Consider the following 25,984-nt stretch of genomic DNA (forward strand, 5'->3'; position numbering starts at 1 on the left):
ACTGCAAAACTTTAGGCAGATTTCAGTGTTAAACCTGCACTCCCGGCTCTTAGAACTACATTTCCCATAAAGTTGGACTACATTTCCCATGAGGACCCGGCGCAAAGTGACAGCTTCCTGTCTCGAAGAAAGCGGCGTGGCCGACAACCGGAAGGTAAGTGTGCGGGTGTTGGGGGGTGAATTATTTTCTGGGTTCTACAAAGAGGAACGAACAGATGGGCAAGCAGATGGACGTTTCTGTCATTTCCCCTATGCTCCCTTTTCTGTACCTTGATCTTTTCAGGAGAGCACTCTTTTGAGTATGGAAGTGGAACCTCGCTAAAGACCCTGTGTTTTTGTGTCTGGTGTTTCTTGTAGCAGTTCTCAGAAACGTGCAGCAGTTAGGAGCTTGTTTACTTCGATTTCTTGAGGCCCCTGGGACCGCGGAGTGTAGTCTCTTCTGCCTCAGAATTCGTTTGCTCATGAAACCAAATATTAGTTAGAAGTGGAGATTCCGGTAGTATGTGGAGTGGGGAGGTGTGGCAACAGTTTCCCCCCAAATTTGAACATTGGTTTGATAATTTGGTGACCCCTTTCCTGGACTTCCGTGGTGGCTCAGCTGGTATAAAGAATCTGCCCACAATGCAGGACACCTGGGTTCGATTCCTGGGTTGGGAGGATCCCCTGGAGATGAGAAAGTCTACCCACTCCAGTATTCTGGGCTGGAGATTTCCATGGACCGTATACCATGGGGTCGCAGTCAGACACGACTGAGCGACTTTTACTTCCCTTCCTCCTATTACACAGCTGCTTGAGAACCACTGCGCTTCACCCTGAGGGGAGCTGGCGTTCTGGGGAAAACTACTGAGTCAGTTCCCTTTTACCAAAAATGTTTTACTACCGGTTTAATACCTTTGGTCTAGTTAATTGGTTTCATAAGGTAGGTAATATTGGGGTTTGAAAAATATATGAAGAGGCAAACCATTGAGAGTTTTTTTTTTTTAACTATTTGTATGTAAAAAATGCTATGTTGCTGTTAACTTTTTAAGAGGTACAAACTACCTTGAATCCCACTACCTGGAGTTAGGTGTGTTGATCTTTCCTTGTGCTTTGTGTGTGCAGTCAGACAGTGTGTGCGGCCTGTATGCTTGATCTAATTTTCCTTTTTCTATTAGCTTCCCATATATTTCCAATGACTAATGTCTAATTACTTCACTATTGGACAGTTGGCAGTTTCTACTTATTTGCAGTGAATGTTGCATGTATCTTTGAGCCACTGATTATTTCTCTCCCTGATGAATGCTTAACAATGGAACTGGGTGAATGAATGATGTAACTTAAATATTACAGTGAAAATGTATTTTAGCAGATAGTAATGGTCAAGGTCATTCGTTTTTGTTACATGGCTGTTTTTCCCTTGAACAAGCAAGCTATTTCTGCTGTCACTCTTCTGGCTTAAATGCTAAACCTGACAGCCCCCAGGTTTTAGGTATTATTGGAACAGAAGTGAAGAACAAACAGATCCAAGAGTTCAGATGAGCTCAGTTAGTGATTTGACCCCAACAACCAGATTTATTTTGGTTGTTATGTCTGCATCTGGCTCCAGCTGCTAAAAGTTTGAAGCTCTGTTGTAGTGTGGCAATAGCTTTCAAATGACAGACATGATCTCTAAGAAAATCTCAGAGGCAAATTATAAAAAGTATGGCATTCCAGAAGTGACAAACGGAGGGCAACATATTACTGAAATAATTGTGAAACAAAACTTGGGTTAGAACTTTGCATGGGATATCGTGCTATTATTGAGCATCTATTAAAAAACATTTAACATGGTTAGTGGAATTACTGTATTCCTTTAGTAACAAAGGTTATCTTGCTCTTCCTTCATGTAGGATTGTGTGTAAAGGCCAGGTTTTTGTTCATTCCCTTTGGCTCTCATTTAGGTGCGGAGAGTATGTGTGCAGAGTATGATTGGAAGCAGAATCATAACCTAGGTTTGAGATTGCCTTTGGAAAATATTTAAGGGAAAATAAGGTCAAGTTCACAAATTTCCAAAAGTCTTTAATAGGTAAGCTTACTGCTCAGCAACTTTAAAAACACAGTGATAAAAACAGCAACTCACACTGGCCAAAAGTAACAAGTTCATGAAACAAATAGTGCTGGCTTTGCTCACTAAGACAAAACAGAAAGCCTAGGTCTGTTTTTCTGGCATGATTCTTCTTGCAACTGCTAGATGTGATGGTCATTTGGAAGTTAAGTGGTAGATACCAATGTGACATATATCTAGGAAAGACCAGTGATGGGTGAAGTCCTTACTCTGTGTTCCATGGTATTTTGAGTTAGTTGTTTCTATTTAAATAAAAGGAGAGATACTAAGAACCAGATTATTGCAAACAATCCTGTGAAAGGAGAGACTAGTTTAAAAAAAAAAAAAGACTTAAGAAGGAGAAAGAGGGAAGGAAGGAAGTTTCTTGGGCATCACACCATTTGCAAGGTCACAACGAACACCCCAGCGAAGGGCAGATCGTTTCTTCTCAGTTGGCACTAGGTAATTGTTGGGAACATATATATGCTGAGGCTTGGACTGGGCTTCTGCACGACAAAGCATCTGCTCTCGGATACCCCAGCGTAATTCCTTTCTGTGATCTTCACCAGGTAACCGCATGGAGTCCCAGTCTCGTTTATATTCAAAATAGCGGGCTACCCGGTCTATCTTGCCCCGGTTTCGGCTCAACTGGTCCAGCCTTGGGAGGATAAAGGACTTGGGCCGGCTGGCAACAATCAGGTCTTGTTCATAAGCTGGAGGGCCTATTTCTTCTCTTCGTAGATAGCAAATGAGCTGATCTTGAGAAATTCCTTGGTATTCACGTGGTAGACTAAATTTTTGTGAAATATCAACTGGAGATTCCCTGTCTTCCTGGAAGTGCAGATTCATCAGCCTTTGTCTTAAGTCCCAGACATCCATGTCACTTTCTGTACCAGACTCTGATTCACTGATCATTGACTCATCTGTCACTAATACTTCCCCACCTGGCTTTCGACGCAGCACCTTTCTCTTCATAACTGGCTTTCGGAGTCTTTGGGAGGTCTCTGAGACTGCTTCTGAAGGGGCATTGCTTTCTATGTGTGGGTAATGCAGTTGTGCAGGAAAAGCAGGTCGCTTTCCTGAGGTTACTGAGGCTTTACTGTAGGGATCATACAGGATGGACTGGGCTTCTCTCCTGACATCTCCCTCACCGTGGCCTGCACAGATATGAGTGTAAGCTTTAGCGGCTACTAGCATTCGTTCTTCTGGATCCATATCAGCCCATTTTAGTCCATCAGGTCCCACAAGTTCCTCCACTGCTTCTCCTACACTGAAGGACCTTCTGTAAGAGAAAATCACTGATTAGACCTCTGATAATAAACTTCCAGCTCAAACACCATTCCCTTCCTATGTACTATTTTATAGCAGTGAAACAGAACAGTCATAAGTACAACAGTTAAGTATGTGGTAAAATACAGATTAGTACAGGCAGTAAGGGAGCACTTTGGAGGGGCAGTAACTCAGTTCAGTTCAGTCGCTCTGTCGTCTTTGACTCTTTGCGACCCCATGGACTGCAGCACACCAGGCTTCCCTGTCCATCACCAACTCCTGGAGCTTGCTCACTCAGGTCCATCGAGTCGGTGATGCCTCCAACCATCTCATCCTCTGTCGTCCCTTCTCCTCCTGCCTTCAATCTTTCCCAGCATCAGGGTCTTTTCCAATGAGTCAGTTCTTCCCAGCAGGTGGCCAGAGTATTGGAGTTTCAGTTTCAACATCAATCCTTCCAATGAAAATTCACGACTGATTTCTTTTAGGATGGACTGGTTTGATCTCCAGGCAGTCCAACGGACTCTTAAGAGTCGTTTCCACCACCACAGTTCAAAAGCATCAATTCTTAGGCTCTCAGCTTTCTTTAGAGTCCACTCTCACTTCCATACATGACTACTGGAAAAATCATAGCTTTGGCTAGGCAGACCTTAGTTGCCAAAGTAATGTCTCTGCTTTTTAATATGCTGTCTACTTTGGTCATAGCTTTTCTTCCAAGAAGCAAGCGTCTTTTGATTTCATGGCTGCAGTCATTTTGCAGGCATTAACTCAACTCAGGGTTTATTACCCGCTTTCATTTCCAGGCTCTTCTTAATCACTCCCAATTTTACTGCCTGGAAGTCTTGCCACCTTTAGTAGCTCCTAGGATAGGTGGGTTCTGGCATAAGAAAAGCTCAAGAGATTAATGATATGGGGCATAATGCTTCATGTACATTATCTAACTTGGACTTTAGAGGGACACTTTATGGACCCAGCACTGTTTTCGTGTGCTTTACATTTATTAACTCATGTAATCCTCACAGCTGTGGGATAAGTACTTTTAGTATCTCCTTTTCACAGATGAGTAGCATGAGGCATGGACAGATTAAATAGCCTAAGGTTACAGCGCTAGTAAGTGGTTGAGCTGGAATGCTAACTCAGGCAGTCTGGGTTCAGAGTCCATGCTTTTAACTGTGAGAGTGATTTGATCCAAAAGACCATCACAAGCACACACTCCTTATGCTTAAGTCCTTTAAGTACCCAAACCAAACACCCAATGCCAGTTTCCTGACTGGATCTAGAATGCGTATCTACTGCCCACTATTTCCTGTATCTCTGATATTTTTCTCAGGCTGAAAAACTAATACATGTACATGTACATGTAGTTTAAAGCAAGGACTCCCCACCCCCTCACCCAAAGCAAGTTTCACTGTCAAAGGCAGCTTCTTATCATTTCTCCAGTAATTTTCCATATTCATATACACATTTTTATACCATAAAGAAACTCTTTTGAGTCCTAAACAGTCTTAGTGATCCAGCTGTGTCAGTGTCAGAAATAAGAGACTGACTTCATTGTTTAAAGGTATATAGAAGTCCAAGGTATGGACATACCATAATTTATTCAGCGTGTTCCAGAGTGATTTAATTTAGTGATTTCATTTTTGTTCTTAAAAACGAGTCTTATAACAAATACCTTGTTAAGTTTTACATACTTGTGCAAGCATATGTGTACATTCAATTTCTAGAAATGGAATAGGTGGGTCAAAGGCATGTGTGCACTCAATTTTCATAGCTGTTGCCTGATTCCCTCTAAAGAAGTACTGAGTGTGTATTCCAAAGCTTGTTTCTCGTTCCTCTCTTCAAGGTGGTATACTATCAAACACTCTCCTCTTTGCAGTCAGTTTGATGAAACAGCCCTCCTATATACTGGCATTTATTTAAATTGAGTAAATTTGAGCATCTTTGCATACATTTGTGAGATTTTTTTCCCTCTGTATGAAATATGCTTGTTTCCGTTTACCTCTCAGGTTGCTGGTATTTTCCTTATAGATCTTTATATGAAAGCTGAGTATATATGAAATACATACTATCATTACAGTTTTCTTCCAGTTTGTTATCTAACTTCTGACTTTTGGTTGTTAGAAACATATTCTTAGGTGGTCGCAGTTTTTTGGGTTTCTGCAGCTCCTTACTTATGCCTTCCCTACTTCAAGATTGTAAGATGGTTATGTCATGTTTTCTCCTAATACTTGTATAGTTTCATTTTTTACATTTAAATTTGTATCTGTCATAGAAACTCAAAGAGCAAAAAACTAAATGAGTTACCTAGACGTAAAGTAACCATCAGTCAAAGACTGTCTAGTACCATCCCAGTTTACAGATGTAGGTACAGTTGTCCTCAGATTATTGCAATACGTCAGGAATTTCAACACTGATATCTAAATTATATTATCCAGAGTGACTTTAGTTTTCCATCATGACAATTTTAACTACTAGAGGTACAGAAATCTCTTATCAGAACATGCATTAAATTTGACTTAGAAAGATCTTAATGCTTAATTACCTTCTTTGTGCCATCAAGCTGCTTAAAGGGGTAAAATCTTGATTCCAGATTCTACTTCCAATATGAAGTACAATCACTGACAAGTTTCTTCCACTGGGCCAGCTTGAGCTGCACCACCTTTAAGACAGAACTGTTTGAGATGACAGAACACACCACCCACCACAAGCACTAATTTTATCTGCAATATTAGAAAGCAGCAGAAACTTGACATAGACATAATACTCCATATAAAAAGATTTTATGATTGGAAGATAGCACAAATATAATGAGACATCAAAAGGAAATGTTTTAGGGGAAAAATATCAATAACATCAATCCTCCACCATCTCGGCTCATGAATAATAGACAATTGAAATCTACATTTCCCCTAAATTCTGACTACTTAAATGTTAACAATGCTAGCTGGATTTTTTTATTTTTTGTTTGATGCTACCTTCCTTTTTCACTGTGAATTGACCAGACATGATGGAAAAGAATAATATCTAGATGATCGATCCACAATAATGAAGCTAGGGCTTGTATCCCTGGGCAGAATCCAACGTCTATATATCCCTTAGGCCTCAAATTAAATCTTAGATACTGTTTGAATATAATGGAATGATAGATACCAACATCACCAAGGGAATCAGCACTAAAACTGTGTCTCTTTACTCTCTTTTCAGATAGGGTGGATCTCTTTGTATTTATTCCCGAGGTTGTCATATCATGGCTGAAAATGACGCAGACAGAATCCAGACTGAGAAACTCCTAAAGAGAGTACAGGAACTGGAGCAGGAGGTAAAGCGACTTAAAAAAGAACAGGCCACGAACAAGGACTCAAACATTCGAGAGAATTCTTCAGGAGCTGGGGGGAAAGCTAAGCGTGCCTTTGATTTCAGTGCTCACGGTCAAAGACATGTAGCTCTAAAGATCGCCTATCTGGGCTGGGGATATCAGGGCTTTGCCAGTCAGGAAAACACAAGCAATACAATTGAAGAGAAACTGTTTGAGGCTCTAACCAAGACTCGACTGGTAGAAAACAGGCAGACATCCAACTATCACCGGTGTGGGCGAACAGACAAAGGAGTTAGTGCCTTTGGACAGGTAAGGGCCATTGTCCTGTTTTGCAAAGCAAGCAATCCTAATACATTCTAGGTGTACATACTGAGGATTCAGATTATTTGTATCTCTAAATATCGTTCTCTTAATTCCACAGGTGATTTCTCTTGACCTACGTTCTCACTTTCCAAAGGGCAGGGATTCTGAGGATCTTAACTTAAAAGACGAAGTCAATGATGTGGCTACAGAGATCCGTTATACCCACATTCTCAACCGGGTATTGCCTCCAGACATCCGAGTGCTGGCCTGGGCTCCCGTAGAAACTAGCTTCAGTGCTAGGTTCAGCTGTCTTGAGCGGACCTACCGCTATTTTTTCCCTTGTGCTAACTTAGACATTGTAACCATGAACTATGCAGCTCAGAAGTATGTTGGCACACATGATTTTAGGAACTTATGTAAAATGGACGTAGCCAATGGGGTGATTAATTTTCAGAGGACCATCCTGTCTGCTCAAGTACAGCGAGTGGGCCAGAACCTGGCCGAGGAGGGATGGCAAGAACCCTTTCAGTTATGCCAGTTTGAAGTGACTGGTCAGGCGTTCCTTTATCATCAAGTCCGCTGTATGATGGCTATTCTTTTTCTGATTGGCCAAGGAATGGAGAAGCCAGAGGTTATTGATGAGCTGCTGAACATAGAGAAAAATCCCCAGAAGCCTCAATATAGGTAAGTTAAAAACACAAACCCAGACCGTCCCCCCCCCAAAAAAACAGCTATTGCCCTTAGATATATTAGAATATATTTTAAAATATTCTTCCTCTCCCCACCATTGTCTAAAAAACTAAGTTTCTGATTCTCCCTTCATGAGGCTTTTACTCTAACTTGTAGAACGTTATGAACATGTAACAGTGATTACCTTTTCATTTTCTTCTGTCATTGTTCTGTCCCTTTAGTAAGTAACAAGTGTCTGGACCACGCCCCTTAGATAGTTTTACAGCATTATGGTGGGGCCAAGTCAACTCACTTCTAGGTGACTTGTTACAATTGAAATTTTCCATAATGTAGATCAAGCCTAACTAAGTGATCCATGGTTTGCTGCATTTTTCTTTTTTTAGTTATAAAGTTGTTCAACATGAGGGATGGTGTCATATCTTCTCAACTATTACATACTCCATATTGACAAAATTTCGCCCCTCCTCTTAAGCCAGCTGATCCTGTTTTTTAAGACCTGCTGGATGGCTGCTGTGTATTCTCATCCTGTTTCTTGTCTAGCATGGCTGTGGAATATCCTTTAGTCTTGTATGACTGTAAGTTTGAAAATATTAAGTGGATCTATGACCGGGAAGTTCAGGAGTTCAATGTTACCCACCTTCAGCAACTATGGGCTAATCATGCTGTGAAAACTCAGATGTTGTATAGTATGCTGCAAGGACTGGACTCTGTTGCACTGCCCTGTGGAACAGGTATGATGGGAACCAAAGTTATCCAGGGTTGTGGGGGAGGGAGATTCACAGAGTTTGGAAGTGATTCTGTTGTGGTAAAGTATCCACTATAATGCTTGACTGTATATATTACAGGACCAAAGATGGATGGAATGATAGAATGGAGAAATGTTAAGCCCTCTGTCATGAAGCAGACCAGTGCCTTTGTAGAAGGAGTGAAAATGCGCACTTATAAGCCCCTAATGGATCGTCCTAAATGCCAAGGATTAGAATCCCGGATCGAGCATTTTGTACGTAGGGGACGCATTGAACACCCACATTTATCCCATGAGGAAGAAACAAAAGCCAAAAGGGACTGTAGTGACACACTAGAGGAAGAAAATACTGTTTTTGAGAAGCCAACGAAGAGAATTTGTGTTGATGCAGAACTTAAAAGCATCATTTAACCACAGAAAACTCACCAAGATCTAGGAGGCAACAAAGCACCATTAGGCTAAAGAAGTCTTACTTGAACAAGAAGTTTAAACATTCCGTCATTCCTGTCCAGGAGAACTAGAGGTAGGAGAAACAAGAAGAAATTTTTATTTTATTTTTTTAAATTTTAATTTTATCACTACAAATTTTATTCAGAAACCCATCTTTGTTTTTGTTTTTTTTTTTTTAAATTCCCATTATGAACTGGTTTGGTCAATCAACTACAACACTCTCTAGCAGACATACGGTAGAAATGGCATGGCTCAGAACCGCCCGGACCTTTTCCGGTTTTTCGACTGCCTCCTGTCACGCTCCTGCCCTCTGCCACCTCCACCGCGGCAACCATGGTCTTGGGACCGAGAGCGATGCTCCTGGGAGCGGGACCTCGATCTATGCTTCTTGCGCGGGCGCCCATACAGCTCCCGTCGCAGGTCCCGGGAGATGGGCTTCAGGTGCATGAAGTTGCAGAAGCCGCCCCGCGTGCACTCTCCTATCTCGTACTGGCGGCAGCAGGCTTCTCTGAAGTCGGTCACTGGGGAGAGCTCGGCGTGGATCGGCTGGCCGTTAAACCAGCGGTTGTTCAAGTCAATCACAGCCTTTTCCGCGTCTTCTTCACGGCGAAACTTGATATACACGTTCCCCACGAGGTGGTCTCCGAGGTTGTCACAGACGTTCATCTCTTCCACCTCCCCATACTTCTCCTCCATTTCTGTGAAAACCTCCTCAAAGAATTCATCATAACGTTCTTGCATCTCTACATCGCTCACAGCACAGCGCAAACCGTCAGCAGACTGCGAAGAGTTTTGAGGGTTACGGTAAATGTTCAAGAGGGCAATGGTCTGGCTGAAGGTCGGTTTATTGTGCAACCGAGAACATCTGTCTCCATGACGACATGCTCCAATTTTGAAATAAAATGAACAGTTGACTTTGTCTTTCTCGGTGCCGAAGATGGAGGCCAAGTACTCCGCCATTTCCCACTCGCAGCCGACACCGCTGCCGACGCCGGAGACAAGAAGAAATTTTTAAATGGACATGTATTTACATACACCTGGGAACCTGTGCCTTGTGTTCAAATTCATTAAAACCAGAACCCACAAGTATCTGATTTGTTGTGCTGTTCTTTTTAAAAGCAAATGACACTACTCATCTGAGTTCTCATAAAGAGCTTTGCTCAAGTATCAAAACTTAAAAACAAAACATATATTTGATAAACTGGTTTAGTGAAAATGAGTTAAGTAGATAAAACACAGCATCTTTTACGAAGCTTATCCATCTATTAATAGCGCTATGTGAGCCACAAATGGTCTTTCTCCTTTAATTTTGAGGTAAAGATCCTTCTGTTTTTAGCATAATCATGGAGTGTAGCAAAATATTCCCACTTAAACATATAAGAACAAACCAAAGCATTTTATTTTTTTCAACTTTCTACCTTATTTCAATGTACTTTCACTGGCGTTAATTTTCAATTGAAAAAAACAAAAACAAAAACCTAGTAAAAGAACAGAGTTTAGGGAATCAAAAAAATCAACTCTAAAAAATGATACATGAGACAAAAAGCAACTAACTAAAAAGCCATGCTTAGGAGAGTCTATAGTAGAAGCAAAAGAGAAAGGATCAGGGTCTTTGATCTTAAGTGAAATCCTTTCAAGGTTAACATAGATGTATTATCAAATCTAGGAGAATAAGGATTTAGTGACACTATTTCTGGTAGTTGCCACAGAAAAACTCAAGACAAAAAAAAAGAAAAAACTCAGGACAATCATCACAAATGAAGCAAATCAGAAGTCCCCAAATGTAACTTTGCAGAATTATCTGTATTGTATAATACAATGTACAAACTCCAAAGTCTGACCCATGGTAAGGACTAAATGAATGTAAGAAGTAAAGCAGGGCTTAGCTTTTATTTTGGAAAACAATTATTTCAATAGGTTGTGAAGTTTAAACAAGATTTTATATACATAACATGCAAGTATATGTTACATATATAAATAAAACAGTGCTTTGCGAGAACTATTACACCATCCATTTCAACGTTCATGCAATACAAAACTACCTACCGAAGAGATAAACACAGAACAGAGGAAAGTAGGGACAGAAATGGAACAGGACACTGGGCTGGGTGGATTTCCAATACTAAAGCCCAAAGTGATTTTTTTTTTTTAAATAGCATGTGTACTATACTATGATTAGCATGTTTTCTTTGCAGTCAAATTATTGCACACTTTTTCTTGAGTGTATGAAGACAAGTGTTTGCAAATAATAAAATATATAATTTAGCAAAATCCGTAAGTAGCTGTCAGTTTCTTCTCTTTCTTTTTTAATGTAAAGAACTGATAATCCTTTCTCCTTACCTATAGGGAAACCTTCACACAGATGCTAGAACAGCTTATATTTTGTAGATAAATACAGATATTATCTGCACCAAAATATCCAGCAGTATCTTGTCAAAGCCTGAAGCGATTAAGTATTCGATTGAGTTAGTTACAAATCAAAGGATTTCAAGAGTGGAAGGGAAGGGTTTAAAATTGGAAGAGGGGCTGGGTCACTAGTTAAGATTCTAAACTTTGCTGAGTTAGAACAAATTCCTCTACTTCTTGGAAGTGAAGCGTGTAGCTTCAAGCACAGCAATATTAGAGCAAAAGAAAACAAAATACCCTAAAAAAAGATAACCATAATCCAAAGAAACAACAGACTAGTGGAAATTATATAACAGGTTCAAAAATCACTAATTCACATTCCTCTTAGAGAGTTATTAAAAGTGACACACACCAGCAGAATAGACGAAAGACAGACGATTTATCAAAGAAATCATGACTAATAAACATAAAAAGTTCCATCTCATCAATAATGCAAATAAAAACATTAAGTTATCCTTTTAGATTGGTAAGATTTTTTAATGCAGGGCAGAGTGTGGAGAAATTTACTCTTACACTCTGTACTGCTGAGGGGGGTGGGGGAGGGGGAACCGACAGTTTTTCTAGAGGGCACTCTGGCATTATGAACCAGAATTTATTTCTAATTGTTTTACAATGCTGTATTGGTTTCTGCCATGCTGTATTGGAATCAGCCATAAGTGTGTATCCCCTCCCTGTTTAGCCTCCCTCCCACCCTGAATCGGAATTTAAACTGTACCATTATTTCGAAGCCACAATCCATTTCCAAGAAATTATTCTAAGGAGATAAACTGGACAAGAATGCAAACATATACGTCTGCAAGTAACCACTACCATATTGTTTTCTGATGATGAGTTAGAAGAACAAATGTCCATCCATTAGGGGACAGGTTAAATAATATGGCATAGTAGAGCCACAGCAAGAAATATTATGCCCCCATTAAAAATGATAATGCATGTCTCCATTTGATATGGATCAAATGTCTTATTCCTGAAATACTAGGGACTGAGGCATGATCTGCTTTTTAAGTGAAAATGCTTTGTTATATTCAAAACAAATACACTTGACAGTCATGTAAATATCTGAAGTAAACCCAAATAGGAACACTGATTTTTAATCTGTGGCTGACAGAATCGCGAGTATTTTCTTCCTTTTTTAGTATGTATTTACCAGTGCTTGGATTTCTAAAAATAATGAGACTGTGTAACTTTTATAACCAGGAAAAAAAAAGTTTTTTTGTTTTTTTTTTTTCATTCTGGGCAAGACTAAAGGGTTCTTCAATTCTACACGCTATCCTAACTCACTAGGCAAAGAGTTTCTCGCACTGTAACATACAGAATTTGACAAAGGTGAAACCAACTGGAAGGGGAGAAGAGGTTTCTCCCTTCACAATGACAACACAGAGTCTGCACCAGCTGGCCCGGGGCGTGGTCACCGTCTCGCACGCTCGGGGCCAGCCTCCGAGGAAGCTGACTCCTCCGCGGGCACGGGTCCCGCCGCCCCAAAGCCCGGTCCCCTCGCAGAGCCGGGTGGACGGACCACTGGGGTCCTCGCCGCGGCAGCCGCCCGGCGGGCAGTGGACCGGCAGTGGGAGCATAACGTGACCTCGGGGTTCGGGCGCGCCGGAGGCACGCACGGCACCGCTCACACGTGCCCCCAGAGGCCGCACACCTGGGCTCTGCACTGAGCGCCCGGGGGACCGGCAACCAGAGGAGGGAGACTCCAACTCCTCGCTACTCAGAGCCCCATCTCTACAGCCGTGGGCGGGCGGGAGGCCCTGGGGGGGGGCCCGTGTACCACTTCTCCCCTTATGTGCCCGCTTACCTGCCCAGCCGATTTCCGTCGGCCGCACCGAGTCCCGCGGCGCGGCTATCGCACCACCGCAGGTTTCAGTTAGCTTCCCGCAGCTCACACAGGCGTACCGGCCACAAACGCGTCCAAGCTGCCGTTAACGGCCCGGCCGCCCAGGTTTAAACCCGAAGAGCCAACAGTCCGGCCCCTAGGCCACGCCCTCCGGCTTCTTATTGGCCCATAGAGTAAACGTCTTCAAAGTGTACATCCCAATTGGTGCGTATCTTCTCTTGGCCCTCCCCCACGGGCGGGAGGAGGCCTGGGACTCGCGGCTCGGATTCGGCGAGGTCCGCGCGCCGCCAAGCTCCAGCGCGTAACCCGGAACCACCGCGGCGTCGCCAAGCAGGTGACCCGAAGGGGAGGGGCGGACTTCTGAGGCTCGGTTAACTCTCGAGGTTACCGAACAGCGAGATAGCTGGATTTTGGGAGAGGCGTTCTGAACGTTCCGTCTACGTCAGGGGAATCAATCTCTTCCCTCTTTTAGAGCCCTCTACCCCGATTCCGCCTCTTCCACAGCCCTCTCCTCTCCACTTCACCCCACCCGACTCCGCAGCAGTCTCCCTGGAGTCTGACAAGCGCAGTTTCCGTATAAAGACCCGTATAAAGCGCAGTCCTTTCCCTGGCTTCCTAGGCTCTCTGATTTGACCCATTGTGTGTCTCCAGCGCTTGCCAACGTGACTCTCAAAATGATTCCGCCACTCCGACTTCCTTGCTAGAAGCAGCCCTCGCTTAAGCTCAAATGCTTCCTTCTACTCCCTTCCCATAATCTTAACCCTTAAGTGCTGTTTTGTTTACATACCTAGGAAAAAAACGTTCTAGGGCTTTGAGAATTCTTGAGGGTGAGGCCTAGAAGAGAAAAAGGGTAGAGGTCTTCACAGCCCAAGGTCCCAGTCACCTCCCTGCAACCTGTGTAAAGCAACTTGTCCTTCCAAGTCCTGAGCGTTCTATACCCCACCTCATGCAAATAGAAAGGTGACAGATTTAATTTACACGATTTCTTAAATTCAGGATTGAGAGGGAGAATATGATCTTTAACCTTTTCCTCCAAACTTCAGTTATCCCTTACTCTTACCACCTTTTTCCTAGGACCTGTGCACTTTGGATTGTTGAGGTAAAAGGAATAAACAGAGGAGAAGATGGCAGAAGTCCTTTTGCAAAGGTCTGAATGACCCTACCCCTAGATCTCCAGTGTCTGAACACGGCTTTAGCGCACATTCTTTTCTCATGAACAAAATATCCCATTTTGTGGTTTGGTCATCTCATCGCTGCATGTCTTTTTCATTGGCATTGAATCTCTACTTTGTCTTAGAAACAAGAGTGGACAGAATCATTTTTCTTAACCATTGCTTTGCTCATTCAACAAACTCCTTACACACATCCCTTATTAATTTCTTGTCCTTTTTGTTAGAATTTTATCTTTGAAACCCTTTAATAACTTGAAGCATCTATCTCCTGTCGCATTTCAGGTGGAACCGTGTGTTCTAAATCCTTGTTTTTTAATGGACCACTTCATTTTCTAGCTTTGTCTAGATCTGATTTGATAATCCCCATGATTCCTTAAAATCCATAACCCAGGTCAAGAAAACAACCAGGGTCATCTAAACTACAGTAAATGGAAGAAAATCCTATTCTGGCAAAGCAAACTGCATCTTCAAAAAAATGTAGTGAGGAAAATTTCAAACATATGGAAAAAATGCAGCTACATGACCTCAGTGCCCAGCTCCAACAATTATTAACTTCTGGCCAATCTACGTATGGGTGTGAGAGTTGGACCATAAAGAAGGCTGAGCACTGAAGAATTGATGCTTTTGAACTGTGGTGTTGCAGAAGACTCTTGAGAGTCCCTTGGACTGCAAAGAGATCAAATCAGTCAATCCTAAAGAAAATCAGTCCTGAATATTCATTGGGAGAACTGATGCTGAAGCTGAAGCTCCAGTACTTTGGCCACCTGATGGCGAAGAGCTGACTCACTGGAAAAGACCCTGATGCTGGGAAAGATTGAAGGCAGGAGGAGGAGGAGATGACTGAGGATGAGATGGTTGAATGGCCTCACGACTCAATGGACATGAGTTTGAGCAAGCTCCTGGAAATGGTGAAGGACAGGGAAGTCTGGCGTGCTGCAGTCCATAGGGTTGCAAGGAGTCGGACACAACTGAGAGACTGCATAGCAATCTCATCACTTCTATATCACTATCCACATAACTCCTGTATTTATTTGAAGCACATATCAAGCATCAAAAATCTATAAATATATCAGTATGATTTCTAAAAACATAAAGGACTTTTAAAAAGCATAACCACAATCTTATTATATCTAAAATATTTAATGTATTTCCTTAGTTTCTACTTGTGCATAGTTTTGTTTTTTTTCCCCTTTACTGTACTTGTTTAACCTAGGATCCTATCCAGTTCACACACTGTGATTGGTTGATAGTTGTGGTTGGTTGTGATTGGTTGTAATTGGTTCAAGCTTCTCTTATTCTACACGTCCACCTCCATATTTCTCCCTTGCATTTCCTTTGAAGGAGCCCGGTTGTTGGTCCTGTGGTGTTTCACATAATCTGAATTTTGCTGATTGTGTTTAAGTGATGTAGATTAACATAGCTTCCTTACCTTTTGGTGGTAACACAGCCCTTTTCCAGATGCTTTCCCTGATTCAGCCTAACTGGTTTAATTAACCCATCTGTGTCTTTGTACATTCAAATATTGCTTTCAACTAGTTACATACTTATGCTTAAGTTAATCACTCCTTTGTGATATCTTTGCTTACCTCAGCCCTTTGTTGACATATTCAAACTCCTTCAGTGTAGCCCTCTCTTACTTCTTACTTGCATGTGTGTGGCTAATAGTGTAAGGAATAAGTGAGAATGAGATCTTCCAGGAGAGAAGAGAGAGTGAATTAGAAGGCAGCTGCTCTCTTCTTCAAAGCCTCATCTGTTGAACTCTGGGAGGCTGCCCTATCCTGCTTCTGCTCCTGCCACTTTCCTACCTTTCAACGTTGCTGGTCCCCAGAGAGTGGTTCTTCCCTGCCTACCCCCCCTTAAAGAGCTTAAATAATTTTGTTACTTCCTCTATTCATTTTATGTGAGATAATTTCAAAAACCTTTAATTTCAATCCTACCTCTCTCCTGAGTTTTTAAAATGTATCTTATCTGCATACTCTAATTTCTACATGGATATTTTTTCATCTTTCCAAATGCAACATATCTGAAACCTACTCATCTTTCCCCTCTGGATTCACCCATGTGATTTCCAAGGGTGAATGGTATTATCATTTCCTTGTATTTTCACTCCTGATGGGATGATCATTTTTCACTCTTTCTCATCCCCATCTATCTCTTAAATATAAGTTCTGTCGTTTTGTTCCCTTGTAAAGTCTCATCTCTTCCTTACATTTTCTTTTCACTCCTAATCACTAGTTCAGCCCTAATTATTTTGTTCTTGGATTCTTTCAGAGACATTTAATAATACTGAAGGATATGGCATAGAAGCTAAGACTGTAAGCTACGGGGTCATGTTATCTGGGCTCAAATTCTGACTCCTCCACTCCCTGGATTTGTGACCTGGGCAGGTTATGTAGATTCTGTTTTCTCATTTTAAAAATGGAGATGATAATTTGACTTCCTTCATATGGTTTTTGTGAGAATTAAATGAGAAAAGCTAGCATAGTGTCTATGAAATAATAGCTCACTGTATTATAAATATTGTATATTATTCTTTAGTATATAAAATTCTTTATTATTCTTATTAGAAAAATAGCTCTTGGCCTTCCCTTTTATTCTCTTGGCTCAGTCCATCCTATATGTCATTGCCATATGAGTCTAAAACGTTAATTAAGTTATTCTGCTTAAGCACCTGCAGTGGTCTCTTGTCAGAGTACATTCAGCCTCCCTGGGACTCTGTACCATCTTGAGCCATCATGCCGTTTCAGCCTGATTTCCCAGGTACCCTCTACTCAAGCTTCCCATTCTGGTTAGTCTTGTTTCTTCAGTCCCCTCAAAGCTACTTGGTTTGTTGGATTTCTTTACTCTGCATCTTCTTGAGCCATCATGCCTTTTCAGCCTGATTTTTCAGGTCCTAGGATTTCCTTACCTTATCTAAATTATCCTCTTCTCTCAAATTCTATACCTCTTGAATGTTCATTGCCAATTTATCCCTTCCACTAAGTCAGCCCTGATTACTTTCAGCCTTTGGAATCTGACCTGTTTTGAAATTCATATAGCACTTACTTTTATTTCTTCTTTAACATCTAAAATACCTAGACTGAGACTGTTAATATTCTGTTTGGTTTAATCTTATCTTTTCATCCCAAGGTGCTCATTCCATTCTAGTCTTACTTTTTGATACTTCATAATAGGAGCCCTTCACCAGTCTGCTTACTGAGCATTCACATATCAGCAGTGAAGGATGCTGATGATACGGATGATATCATCATCCATATGTATGTATGCCAAGGATGTACATTTCTCCTAGTGCTTATATAGGGCCTTCTTTGCTCACTTCTCTTTCTCTCCTTTTTTTTTTAGCAGTCACAAAGGCAGTGGTTGCAAAGGAAACAGTGAAGAGTCAGAGATCAGGAGACCAGAGTTCTGTTCCCAGTAAGTTGCTATCATAATTGGGACAAGTTAGTTTCTCTGTGTTTATTTTCTCAGTTATTAAATGGAATTACATTAGATATTATGTTAATTGCTTTCAGTTCTCAAATCCTTTCATTTTAAATCTATTTAAAGGGCCAACTCAAGTATGTTATTCCCAATCATTCTTATTTATATCCTAAGCCCTGGTACTCATACCACGCTTTTTATTCTTATTACTTTTCCAAGTATGTATTTCTTATCCTCCCAAGAAGATTCAGCTCTTTAAGGGCAGTATATGCATACATGTCTCATATTTGGTATTATTTACCGCAACTATCAAAGCTATGTGTATAATGAAATTAAGTATTGTTGAATTAAATTATTATGGGGATGGGAAGACTCTTCCACCAGCAAAGGAGACTCCAGAATGTAGAGGCTCCGCATCCCTACATTATCATCCCATCTTATAGTGTCCTATTCTTTTCTAATTGTAGATACACAGTATGAGGTTCTGTGTTTGGTTTTCAGCAATTTCAGCCCTTAGCTCCAGGAGGAGCTAAAGGTCTGCATGGCACACGTAGAAGCTTCCAGTCATTTATGTGGTTCTTGAGCTGAAAATTTCAAATCCCCAAAGTCATCCTTTTACCACATTGTCTGACACGGGGACTAACTAGGTAATCTTAATTGTTAGATCTCCACATAAAAGTTTCAAAGTATAAAGACACAGTCATCTGATGCTTGTTTCTTGAAAGTGGCTGATTAGGAGTATTGAGTGGAGATACACTGCTTATCTCTATTTCCAGATCTTGGCATGGACTGTCACTGCTCTCTATACTACTGGAAATAGTCATTAGTATCTTTAAATCTAATCAAATTAGAGAGCCAATTCAGAAGCATCAGAACTGATTCAGAAAACTCATCTTTAAAATGCTCTTCCTCTAAAACCATTCTCGGGCTTCCCTGGTAGCTCAGCTGGTAAAGAATCTGCCTGCAGGTGGGAGACCTGGGTTCGATTCCTGGATTGGAAATATCCCCTCGAGGAGGGCATGACAACCCTCTCTAGTATTCTTGCCTGGAGAATCTCCACGCACAAAGGAACCTGGGAGACTGCAGTCCATGGGATCACAAAGAGTGGGACACGACTGAGCGACTAAGCAGAACCATTCTCAGTACCAAAATTTGTATTAGAGATACAGATTCAGTAGGATTGATGATTGATTGATTGATTGAATTGGTTAAGGTGATTATGGACACCCAGAGGTCCCACAGTCCACTGTCTGCAAGCGGGAGGACCAGGAAAGTCTGGTAAAGTTCAGTCTGAGTCCAAAGGCCTGAGAACCAGGATTCTGGGTGCCTGCCCTGGCTCAAGCAGAGAGCACATCTGCCCTTCTTCCACATTTCTGTTCTGTTCAGTGGATTAGATGATGCCCACCCTCATTGGTGAAAGTGATCTTCTTTACCCAGTCTACTGGCTCAAATGCTAAGCTTTTCTGAAAACATCCTCACAAATGCACCCAGAAATAACATTTTATCAGCTAGCTGGACACTGGTTAGCCTAGTCAGACTGACACAAAAAACCATGTCATCTTCCACATGCACCCCTCCCCCTGCTCAAATGTGACTTCTCAGCCTTATCTCCTGAGCTACACAGTCACATAATTAATGCCTTTTTGCCATCTTTACGAGAACGGCTCACTTAACTCTCAGATGTAATATGTGTGAATTGAATCATCTCCCCTTTTCATGCCACACATCGAGGATTCCTCAGTGAGTAGTGATACTTCTACCCAGTGGCATATAGCAAGTACTTGGGAGTCTTTGATATTCAGTCCTCTCTCCCTCCTAGCAGGTCAGTACATTTTCACTCAAAGTGTATCGCAGATGCTTCCATTTTTCTCTGTTTTTACTATTGAAACTCTGATCAGTCAGTTCAGTTCAGTTCAGTCGCTCAGTTGTGTCCGACTCTCTGCGACCCCATGAATCGCAGGCCTCCCTGTCTATCACCAACTCCCCGAGTTTACTCAAACCCATGTCCATTGAGTTGGTGATGCCATCCAACCATCTCATCCTCTGTCGTCCCCTTCTCCTCCTGCCCCCAATCCATCCCAGCATCAGGGTCTTTTCCAACGATTCAACTCTTCACATGAGGTGGCGAAAGTACTGGAGTTTCAGCTTCAGCATCAGTCCTTCCAATGAACACCCAGGATTGATCTCCTTTAGGATGGACTGGTCGGATCTCCTTGCAGTCCAAGGGACTCTCAACAGTCTTCTCCAACACCATAGTTCAGAAGCATCAATTTTTCGGCGCTTGGCTTTCTTCGCAGTCCAACTCTCATATCCATACATGACCACTGGAAAAACCATAGCCTTGATCAGATGGACCTTTGTTGGCACGGTAATGTCTCTGCTTTTTATTATGCTGTCTAGGTTGGTCATAACTTTCCTTCCAAGGAGTAAGCGTCTTTTAATTTCATGGCTGCAGTCACCATCTGCAGTGATTTTGGAGCCCAAAAAATTAAAGTATGACACTCTTTCCACTGTCTCCCCATCTATTTGCCATGAAGTGATGGGACCAGATGCCATGATCTTAGTTTTCTGAATGTTAAGGTTTAAGCCAACGTTTTCACTCTCCTCTTTCTCTTTCATCAAGAGGCTTTTTAAGTTCATCTTCACTTTTTGCCATAAGGGTGGTATCATCTGCGCATCTGAGGTTATTGCTATTTCTCCCGGCAATCTTGATTCCATCTTGTGCTTCTTCCAGCCCAGTGTTTCTCATGATGTACTCTGCATATAAGTTAAATAAGCAGGGTGACAATATACAGCCTTGACGTACTCCTTTTCCTATTGGGAACCAGTCTGTTGTTCAATGTCCAGTTCTAACTGTTGCTTCCTGACCTGCATACAGGTTTCTCAAGAGGCAGGTCGGATGGTCTGGTATTCCTATCTCTTTCAGAATTTTCCACAGTTTATTGTGATCCACACAGTTGAAGGCTTTGGCGTAGTCAATAAAGCAGAAATAGATGTTTTTCTGGAACTCTCTTTGCTTTTTCCATGATCCAGTGGATGTTGGCAATTTGATCTCTGGTTCCTCTGCCTTTTCTGAAACCAGCTTGAACATCTGGAAGTTCACGGTTCACGTATTGCTGAAGCCTGGCTTGGAGAATTTTGAGCATTACTTTATTAGCATGTGAGATGAGTGCAATTGTGCGGTAGTTTGAGCATTCTTTGGGATTGCCTTTCTTAGGGACTGGAATGAAAACTGACCTTTTCCAGTCCTGTGGCCACTGCCGAGTTTTCCAAATTTGCTGGCATATTGAGTGCAGCACTTTCACAGCATCATCTTTCAGGATTTGAAATAGCTTAACTGGAATTGCGTCACATCCACTAGCTTTGTTTGTAGTGCTACTACTGAACACTACACTCCATGCACCTCCTAATCAGCATTCTCACTTCTTCTCTAAACTGTTCCTCCCACAGCAACTAAAGGAAGTCAGTCTCCCTGGTTTCTCATCTCATTAATCTGCAGCCCTCTTCTTCCTTGATTTCCCTGAATAAACATACCCTTTTAACTTGCCTTTGGATCTTTGCATATCCTTCCCAACCACTATTCCACGCTGAACAAACATTCGTCCTTCTTTCTCTCAATGGCACCATCTCCAGAACTCTTCCCTGACCACCTAATCATTTCGTGTTTCACACCCAGGGCCCTCTTTGGATTGTTAATAACACATGGTTTTGGTTTAGTCACTTAAGTCGTGTCCAACTCTTGCGACCCCGTGGACTGTGTCCTGCCTGGCTCCTCTGTCCATGGGATTCTCCAGGCAAGAATACTGGAGTGGCTTGCCATTTCTTTCTCCCGGGGATCTTCCCGACCTAGGGATCGAACCCAGGTCTCTTGCACTGCAGGCAGATTCTTTCCCGACTGAGCTACGAGGGACTTATCAACCTTCATTGTTTTACCTGATTACTTGCGTGTACATTTCATGAGAGTAGCAACCACTGGCTATGATATTTATCGTTGTCTTCTCAGCTCCTGAGACAATTCCTTGTATCTAGAGGTGGGATCAGTGAATATTTGCTGAAGGAAAGAAAGCCTTGCCTCTGCTTCTTGAAATGAACCCTTGAGAAGAGCAGCCTAATCCTGTGGCAATCACAGTGTTGTCCAGCAGGGGGTCTTGCCTGGGAGAGAAAGTGTTTCCATGGGATCAGGTCTGCTTTAGGGTCTCTCCACTCCACTAGTGGAGGAGGCTTTCTGTTCCACTTGTCAGCTTTCTTACTGAGGAATTTAACTCCATTTGATTGTAATCACACTGTAAACTGCTTACCTTGAAATTATGTGATTTGAGAGTGGATGTTATGTGTGAGGGGAATAGGCAAAAACATCAACTTCTTTTTACATTCCTAAAATCGTTTAAAGTTATAACAGCCATCTATTATTTTATAACTAGAAAATTAAATGAAGTTAAAATGTTTAAAAATAAGGAATATAATTTGGCTTGGAAATAATAATGCTGCATGATTAATTTCTGTAATGGCTTTTACTGGTCCCAAGAGACCTGGCTTCAAGCATAAAATATTTCTTTGAGCAGAGTCAGACTGAATCAGACTGTTTTCTTTATTTGCTGTTTACTTGTTTGTCTTCCTAATCTTGAATTTCTTGTGCCATTATAGCTTCATTTCTTTTAGTTTTGATTTGTCTAATTCTGACTTGTGTTCCGAAGGGCACTGCTCTTTCAAAATCAGGGCAGTTCTCCTTCTTTTGTTTGAAATTTATTTTATTGAAATATAGTTGGTTTATAATGTGTTAATTTCTGTTCTACAGCAAAGTGATTCCATTATATATACATATATATGTTCTTTTTCATTATGATTTATCACAGGATTTTGAATATAGTTGCCTGTGCTGTACAGTAGGACCTTGTTATTTATCCATTCTGTATATAATAGTTTGCATGTGCTAATCCCAAACTCCCAATTCTTTTTTCCTCCAGCCTCCCTCCCTCTTGGCAACTACAAGTCTCTTCTCTATGTCCATGAGTCTGTTTCTGTTTTATAGATATGTTCATTTGTGTCATATTTTAGATTCTGCGTATAAGTGATATCACATGGTATTTGTCTTTCTGACTTTCTTCACTTAGTATGATCATCTCTCAGTCCATCCATGTTGCTGCAAATGGGATTATTTCATTATTTTTTTATGGCTGAGGAGTAATCCATGCACGTGCGTGCATATGCCACATCTTTTTTACCCATTCGTGTGTATGTGTGTATGTGCGTGTGTGTATATACCACAACTTCTTTATCCATTCATCTATTAATGGACACTTAGGTTGTTTCCATGTCTTGGCTACTGTGAATAGTGCTGCTATGAATGCAGAGGTTCATGTATCTTTTTGAATGACAGTTTTGTCCAGATATCTGTTGAGGAATGTGATTTCAGGATCATATGGCAGTTCTATTTTTAGTTTTTTGAGGAACTTCTGTACTGTTTTCTGTAGTGGCTCAGCACAGTTTTTTATCTTCCCTCCAGGGAGGGAGAATAGAGAAAGATTCCACACTTTTTCTGAACTAGTATGATCTTGCAGTATTCTGGGAACAATATTTGTGCAAAAAGACCATCATCCCGCCAAGGTTTTCTATTCAGTGGTTCATCATAGAGAGCCATGGACAGAAATAGCACCTGCAGAGGCTATGGATAGGAACCTCTTGTGCCTGGAGGTGGGGAGGAGGAGGAAAGGATTAGAGACACTGTGGCTCAGCAGATATGTACAGTGGGCGGCTCCCAAAGGCTGCATTGTTCAGTGTCCTTTCCAAAGAATTCAGAAAGGGACTGGATTCCAAAGTGGGCTGGCTCCATCCTAGGGCAGAGGAGATGTAAATTTGAAGCTCTTAATAATGGCCGGGAGAGAGCTCCTCTTTTCTCTCTCTGGCCAAAAAAAAGAAAAATGTATATTCATAGAAGGGGCAGAAAAGATGGGGGTATTTGGTGTGTTTGTATTAAAATTTGTTCCTGTGTCTCTCCTTGTACGCCATGAGACACCAGAGTATCCTTAGAAGAAATTCCCCTTTTTATTTAAGCTACTTTGATTCCTATTACTGGTACTTGCAAATAGTAGAATCCTAATTAATATTTGCATGTTGATTGCAAAACTGCCAGCCAGGTGTTATGAATTAGGTTAAATTGGTTACATCTGGAGAAAAGAGAGAGCAATAGAGGCTGTAAGAAACTGGACAACCCTTGACTGAAAAGGTAGCAGCTGTGGAGCTCGGGCTAATGGTAGCCATGTAGTATTTCAGGTTCAGCACTGACAAATACTTCATTGATTCAAAATATACAAAATCTTTTTTAATGTGGATTTTAAAGTATCCACAGATCTGGATATTTGTGTGACTTCCTCTGGTATTTAGTGTTGCATAATTAAAAAAGCACTACTGAGCCACGAAGGCCAAACAAAACACATTTGGTAGCAGAATACATGAGTAGTATTGACTTGTGTCTTCAATCACTAAACTCAGAAAAAACAGTCCCTGGGACTTACTTTAATTGTCAAGGAACCCACGGATTTGTCTCATGCTAATTCCCCATGTACAGTCACACTGCATTTTTCTGGTGCTCGTACTCTGTACCTGGTGAACTCATGGTCCATTTTTTATTTATGCCTCAGGCAGTACTCCCAGGAAACATAGGCCATTTTCCCTTTGCTGAGTGGAAAGGGAAAATGGCCTCTTAGCCTCTGCTGACTGACTGAGACCTTCATTGAACCCATTGGCTCGTTTCTCCCCCAACCCATTGCCAATCCCCCGCCTCCCCCCGCAAGTCTATGTCTTTAGAACATCTTTGTGTCCCACAGCAAACCCCAAGGCAGGCCCACTGGCTTTCAACTCAGTGTCCACTCCATACACGAACAAGGGTGGCTTAGAAAAGCTCTCCTTGGGGTCCCCTTTTGCTGTCTTTGCTTTTCCCCCGTGGTCACTGTGAGAAGCTTCTGCCCCAGATCAGTAAAGGACAATTATGTAAGGGGAACTCCCTCCCAATGTCCCAGACAGGATATAGGGCAAGATTTTCCTCTGCCAACCTGTCAAACTCCACTTCTAGAGCCCTCCAGGGATAAATGAGATATTTGCTTTCTTGTTCTTTCTGCCAACCCTCCCAGCTTTCTCCTGGAGCTGGAAAGTGGAGGACACTGATTTTTTTCCTTCCTCTGAATCATACACATCTTTCTATGATACAATAGACCTAGGCATTATAGTCTTTGGGCACATTCACTCTCAACCATGAAGTTTTCTCTGAGTACCTCAGTTTTAATTGTTGACTTGAGAAGGAGCTAAAGAGAGTTGACTAATCCCTTTCCATTTTTTTCCCACAAACAGTTATCTGGCCTTTGAGGCTATTGTCTTCTACATAATCTGATTTTGAATGTCAATCTTTGAATAATGTCGCCTTTGTTTTAGTTGTGAAACAAATCCCATTTCATCCCTGGATAATAAAGTTGGCTACTGCAAATGCCAAAAGTAAAAAGTAAAATATAGTCTGTTATTTTTTATACTTTATCCCAGTCTTGGAAGCCATGGGATCTGTGTGCAGGACCCTGGTTGCCAGGCTGTATCTATCTACCTTAGTCTCTAATGAAGGTTAAGCTTCAACCTAGAATGTCAGCTCTAAACCTTACATATTCTCTTTCAGGCCAATGGAATGTCTTTTCTCTCTTCCTCCTCTTTAATTAACAGTGAGAGAGCTCTTCTTCAGAAATCTAAATTTATGTAGTATTTTACTGAGAAAATCTTGAGTCACTGCTTTCTCCAATCCTGTGTTATGTTGCTCCCTTCCCTCCGCCTCTCGAACCATTTCTCTAACCCCAATACCTTGGCAGGCAGTTTTCCTCAATCTCTGATATGTGGTCAGAAATTGAACATGCTAATTTCTGCTTCTATCCATAAGGCCAAATACTTGGTCCAGGGCTATTAATAGGTTGCAGTCAGCTACTTTGAAATCCTGACAGTATCTAATCCAGATCTCTGCAGGCTGTCTCTCACTCTTGGCTGCCTCTCTGCCTGAGGGCTGACTGCCTTCCACACTTCAGTGGGTTGATCCAAGAGCAATTCAAACCACTCTTCTCCAGGCTCTGTGTCCATTCTTCTTATAACACCCCCTTTAAAGGATTTCTCTTGCAAGTTTATTTGGGAGTAAAGGAGATTTGTATTATCATGTTCACTTCTGTACTAGTTACATGTAGTTGATGGTCCATGTTAGTTTTAGCTCCATGAGAACCTTTGTTGAATTTGATCTTAGGCACATTTTAGAATTCTGTGGTTTTGCTCCCAATATACTAATCATAGTCAT

General features: G+C 41.6%; 3 protein-coding genes across 6 annotated transcripts; 1 reads left to right on the forward strand and 2 right to left on the reverse strand.

Annotated features, from left to right (window-relative positions):
• The first annotated feature begins 108 nt into the window (after window positions 1-108).
• LOC122675179 (tRNA pseudouridine(38/39) synthase) lies at window positions 109-8,793 on the forward strand. Of its 2 annotated transcripts, none has more exons than XM_043873624.1 (5): window positions 109-154; window positions 6,533-6,953; window positions 7,066-7,631; window positions 8,178-8,368; window positions 8,483-8,793. In XM_043873624.1, exons 2-5 carry the CDS (start codon window positions 6,576-6,578, stop codon window positions 8,791-8,793), a joined length of 1,446 nt encoding a protein of 481 aa, XP_043729559.1. In that variant the 5' UTR covers window positions 109-154; window positions 6,533-6,575. The 2 variants fall into 2 exon arrangements, with proteins under 2 accessions (XP_043729559.1, XP_043729550.1); XM_043873615.1 differs by lacking the exon at window positions 109-154 and adding an exon at window positions 1,920-2,044.
• Window positions 2,020-13,225, reverse strand: HYLS1 (HYLS1 centriolar and ciliogenesis associated). 3 transcript variants are annotated; one of them, XM_043873645.1, is made up of 4 exons: window positions 13,040-13,090; window positions 8,809-8,899; window positions 5,871-5,987; window positions 2,020-3,344 (listed from the first exon to the last, which is right to left on the reverse strand). In XM_043873645.1, exons 3-4 carry the CDS (start codon window positions 5,882-5,884, stop codon window positions 2,414-2,416), a joined length of 945 nt encoding a protein of 314 aa, XP_043729580.1. In that variant the 5' UTR covers window positions 5,885-5,987; window positions 8,809-8,899; window positions 13,040-13,090; the 3' UTR covers window positions 2,020-2,413. The 3 variants fall into 3 exon arrangements, with proteins under 3 accessions (XP_043729580.1, XP_043729587.1, XP_043729591.1); XM_043873652.1 differs by lacking the exon at window positions 13,040-13,090 and adding an exon at window positions 8,275-8,357 and having other exon boundaries at window positions 8,809-8,856; XM_043873656.1 differs by lacking the exon at window positions 8,809-8,899 and having other exon boundaries at window positions 13,040-13,225.
• LOC122675263 (splicing factor U2AF 35 kDa subunit-like) lies at window positions 8,951-11,703 on the reverse strand. The gene has a single exon (XM_043873687.1). It carries the CDS (start codon window positions 9,790-9,792, stop codon window positions 9,085-9,087), a length of 708 nt encoding a protein of 235 aa, XP_043729622.1. The 5' UTR covers window positions 9,793-11,703; the 3' UTR covers window positions 8,951-9,084.
• Window positions 13,226-25,984: the final 12,759 nt, after the last annotated feature.

The sequence above is a fragment of the Cervus elaphus genome, chromosome 2 (assembly GCF_910594005.1).
Source record: "Cervus elaphus chromosome 2, mCerEla1.1, whole genome shotgun sequence".
Classification (NCBI taxonomy): domain Eukaryota; kingdom Metazoa; phylum Chordata; class Mammalia; order Artiodactyla; family Cervidae; genus Cervus; species Cervus elaphus.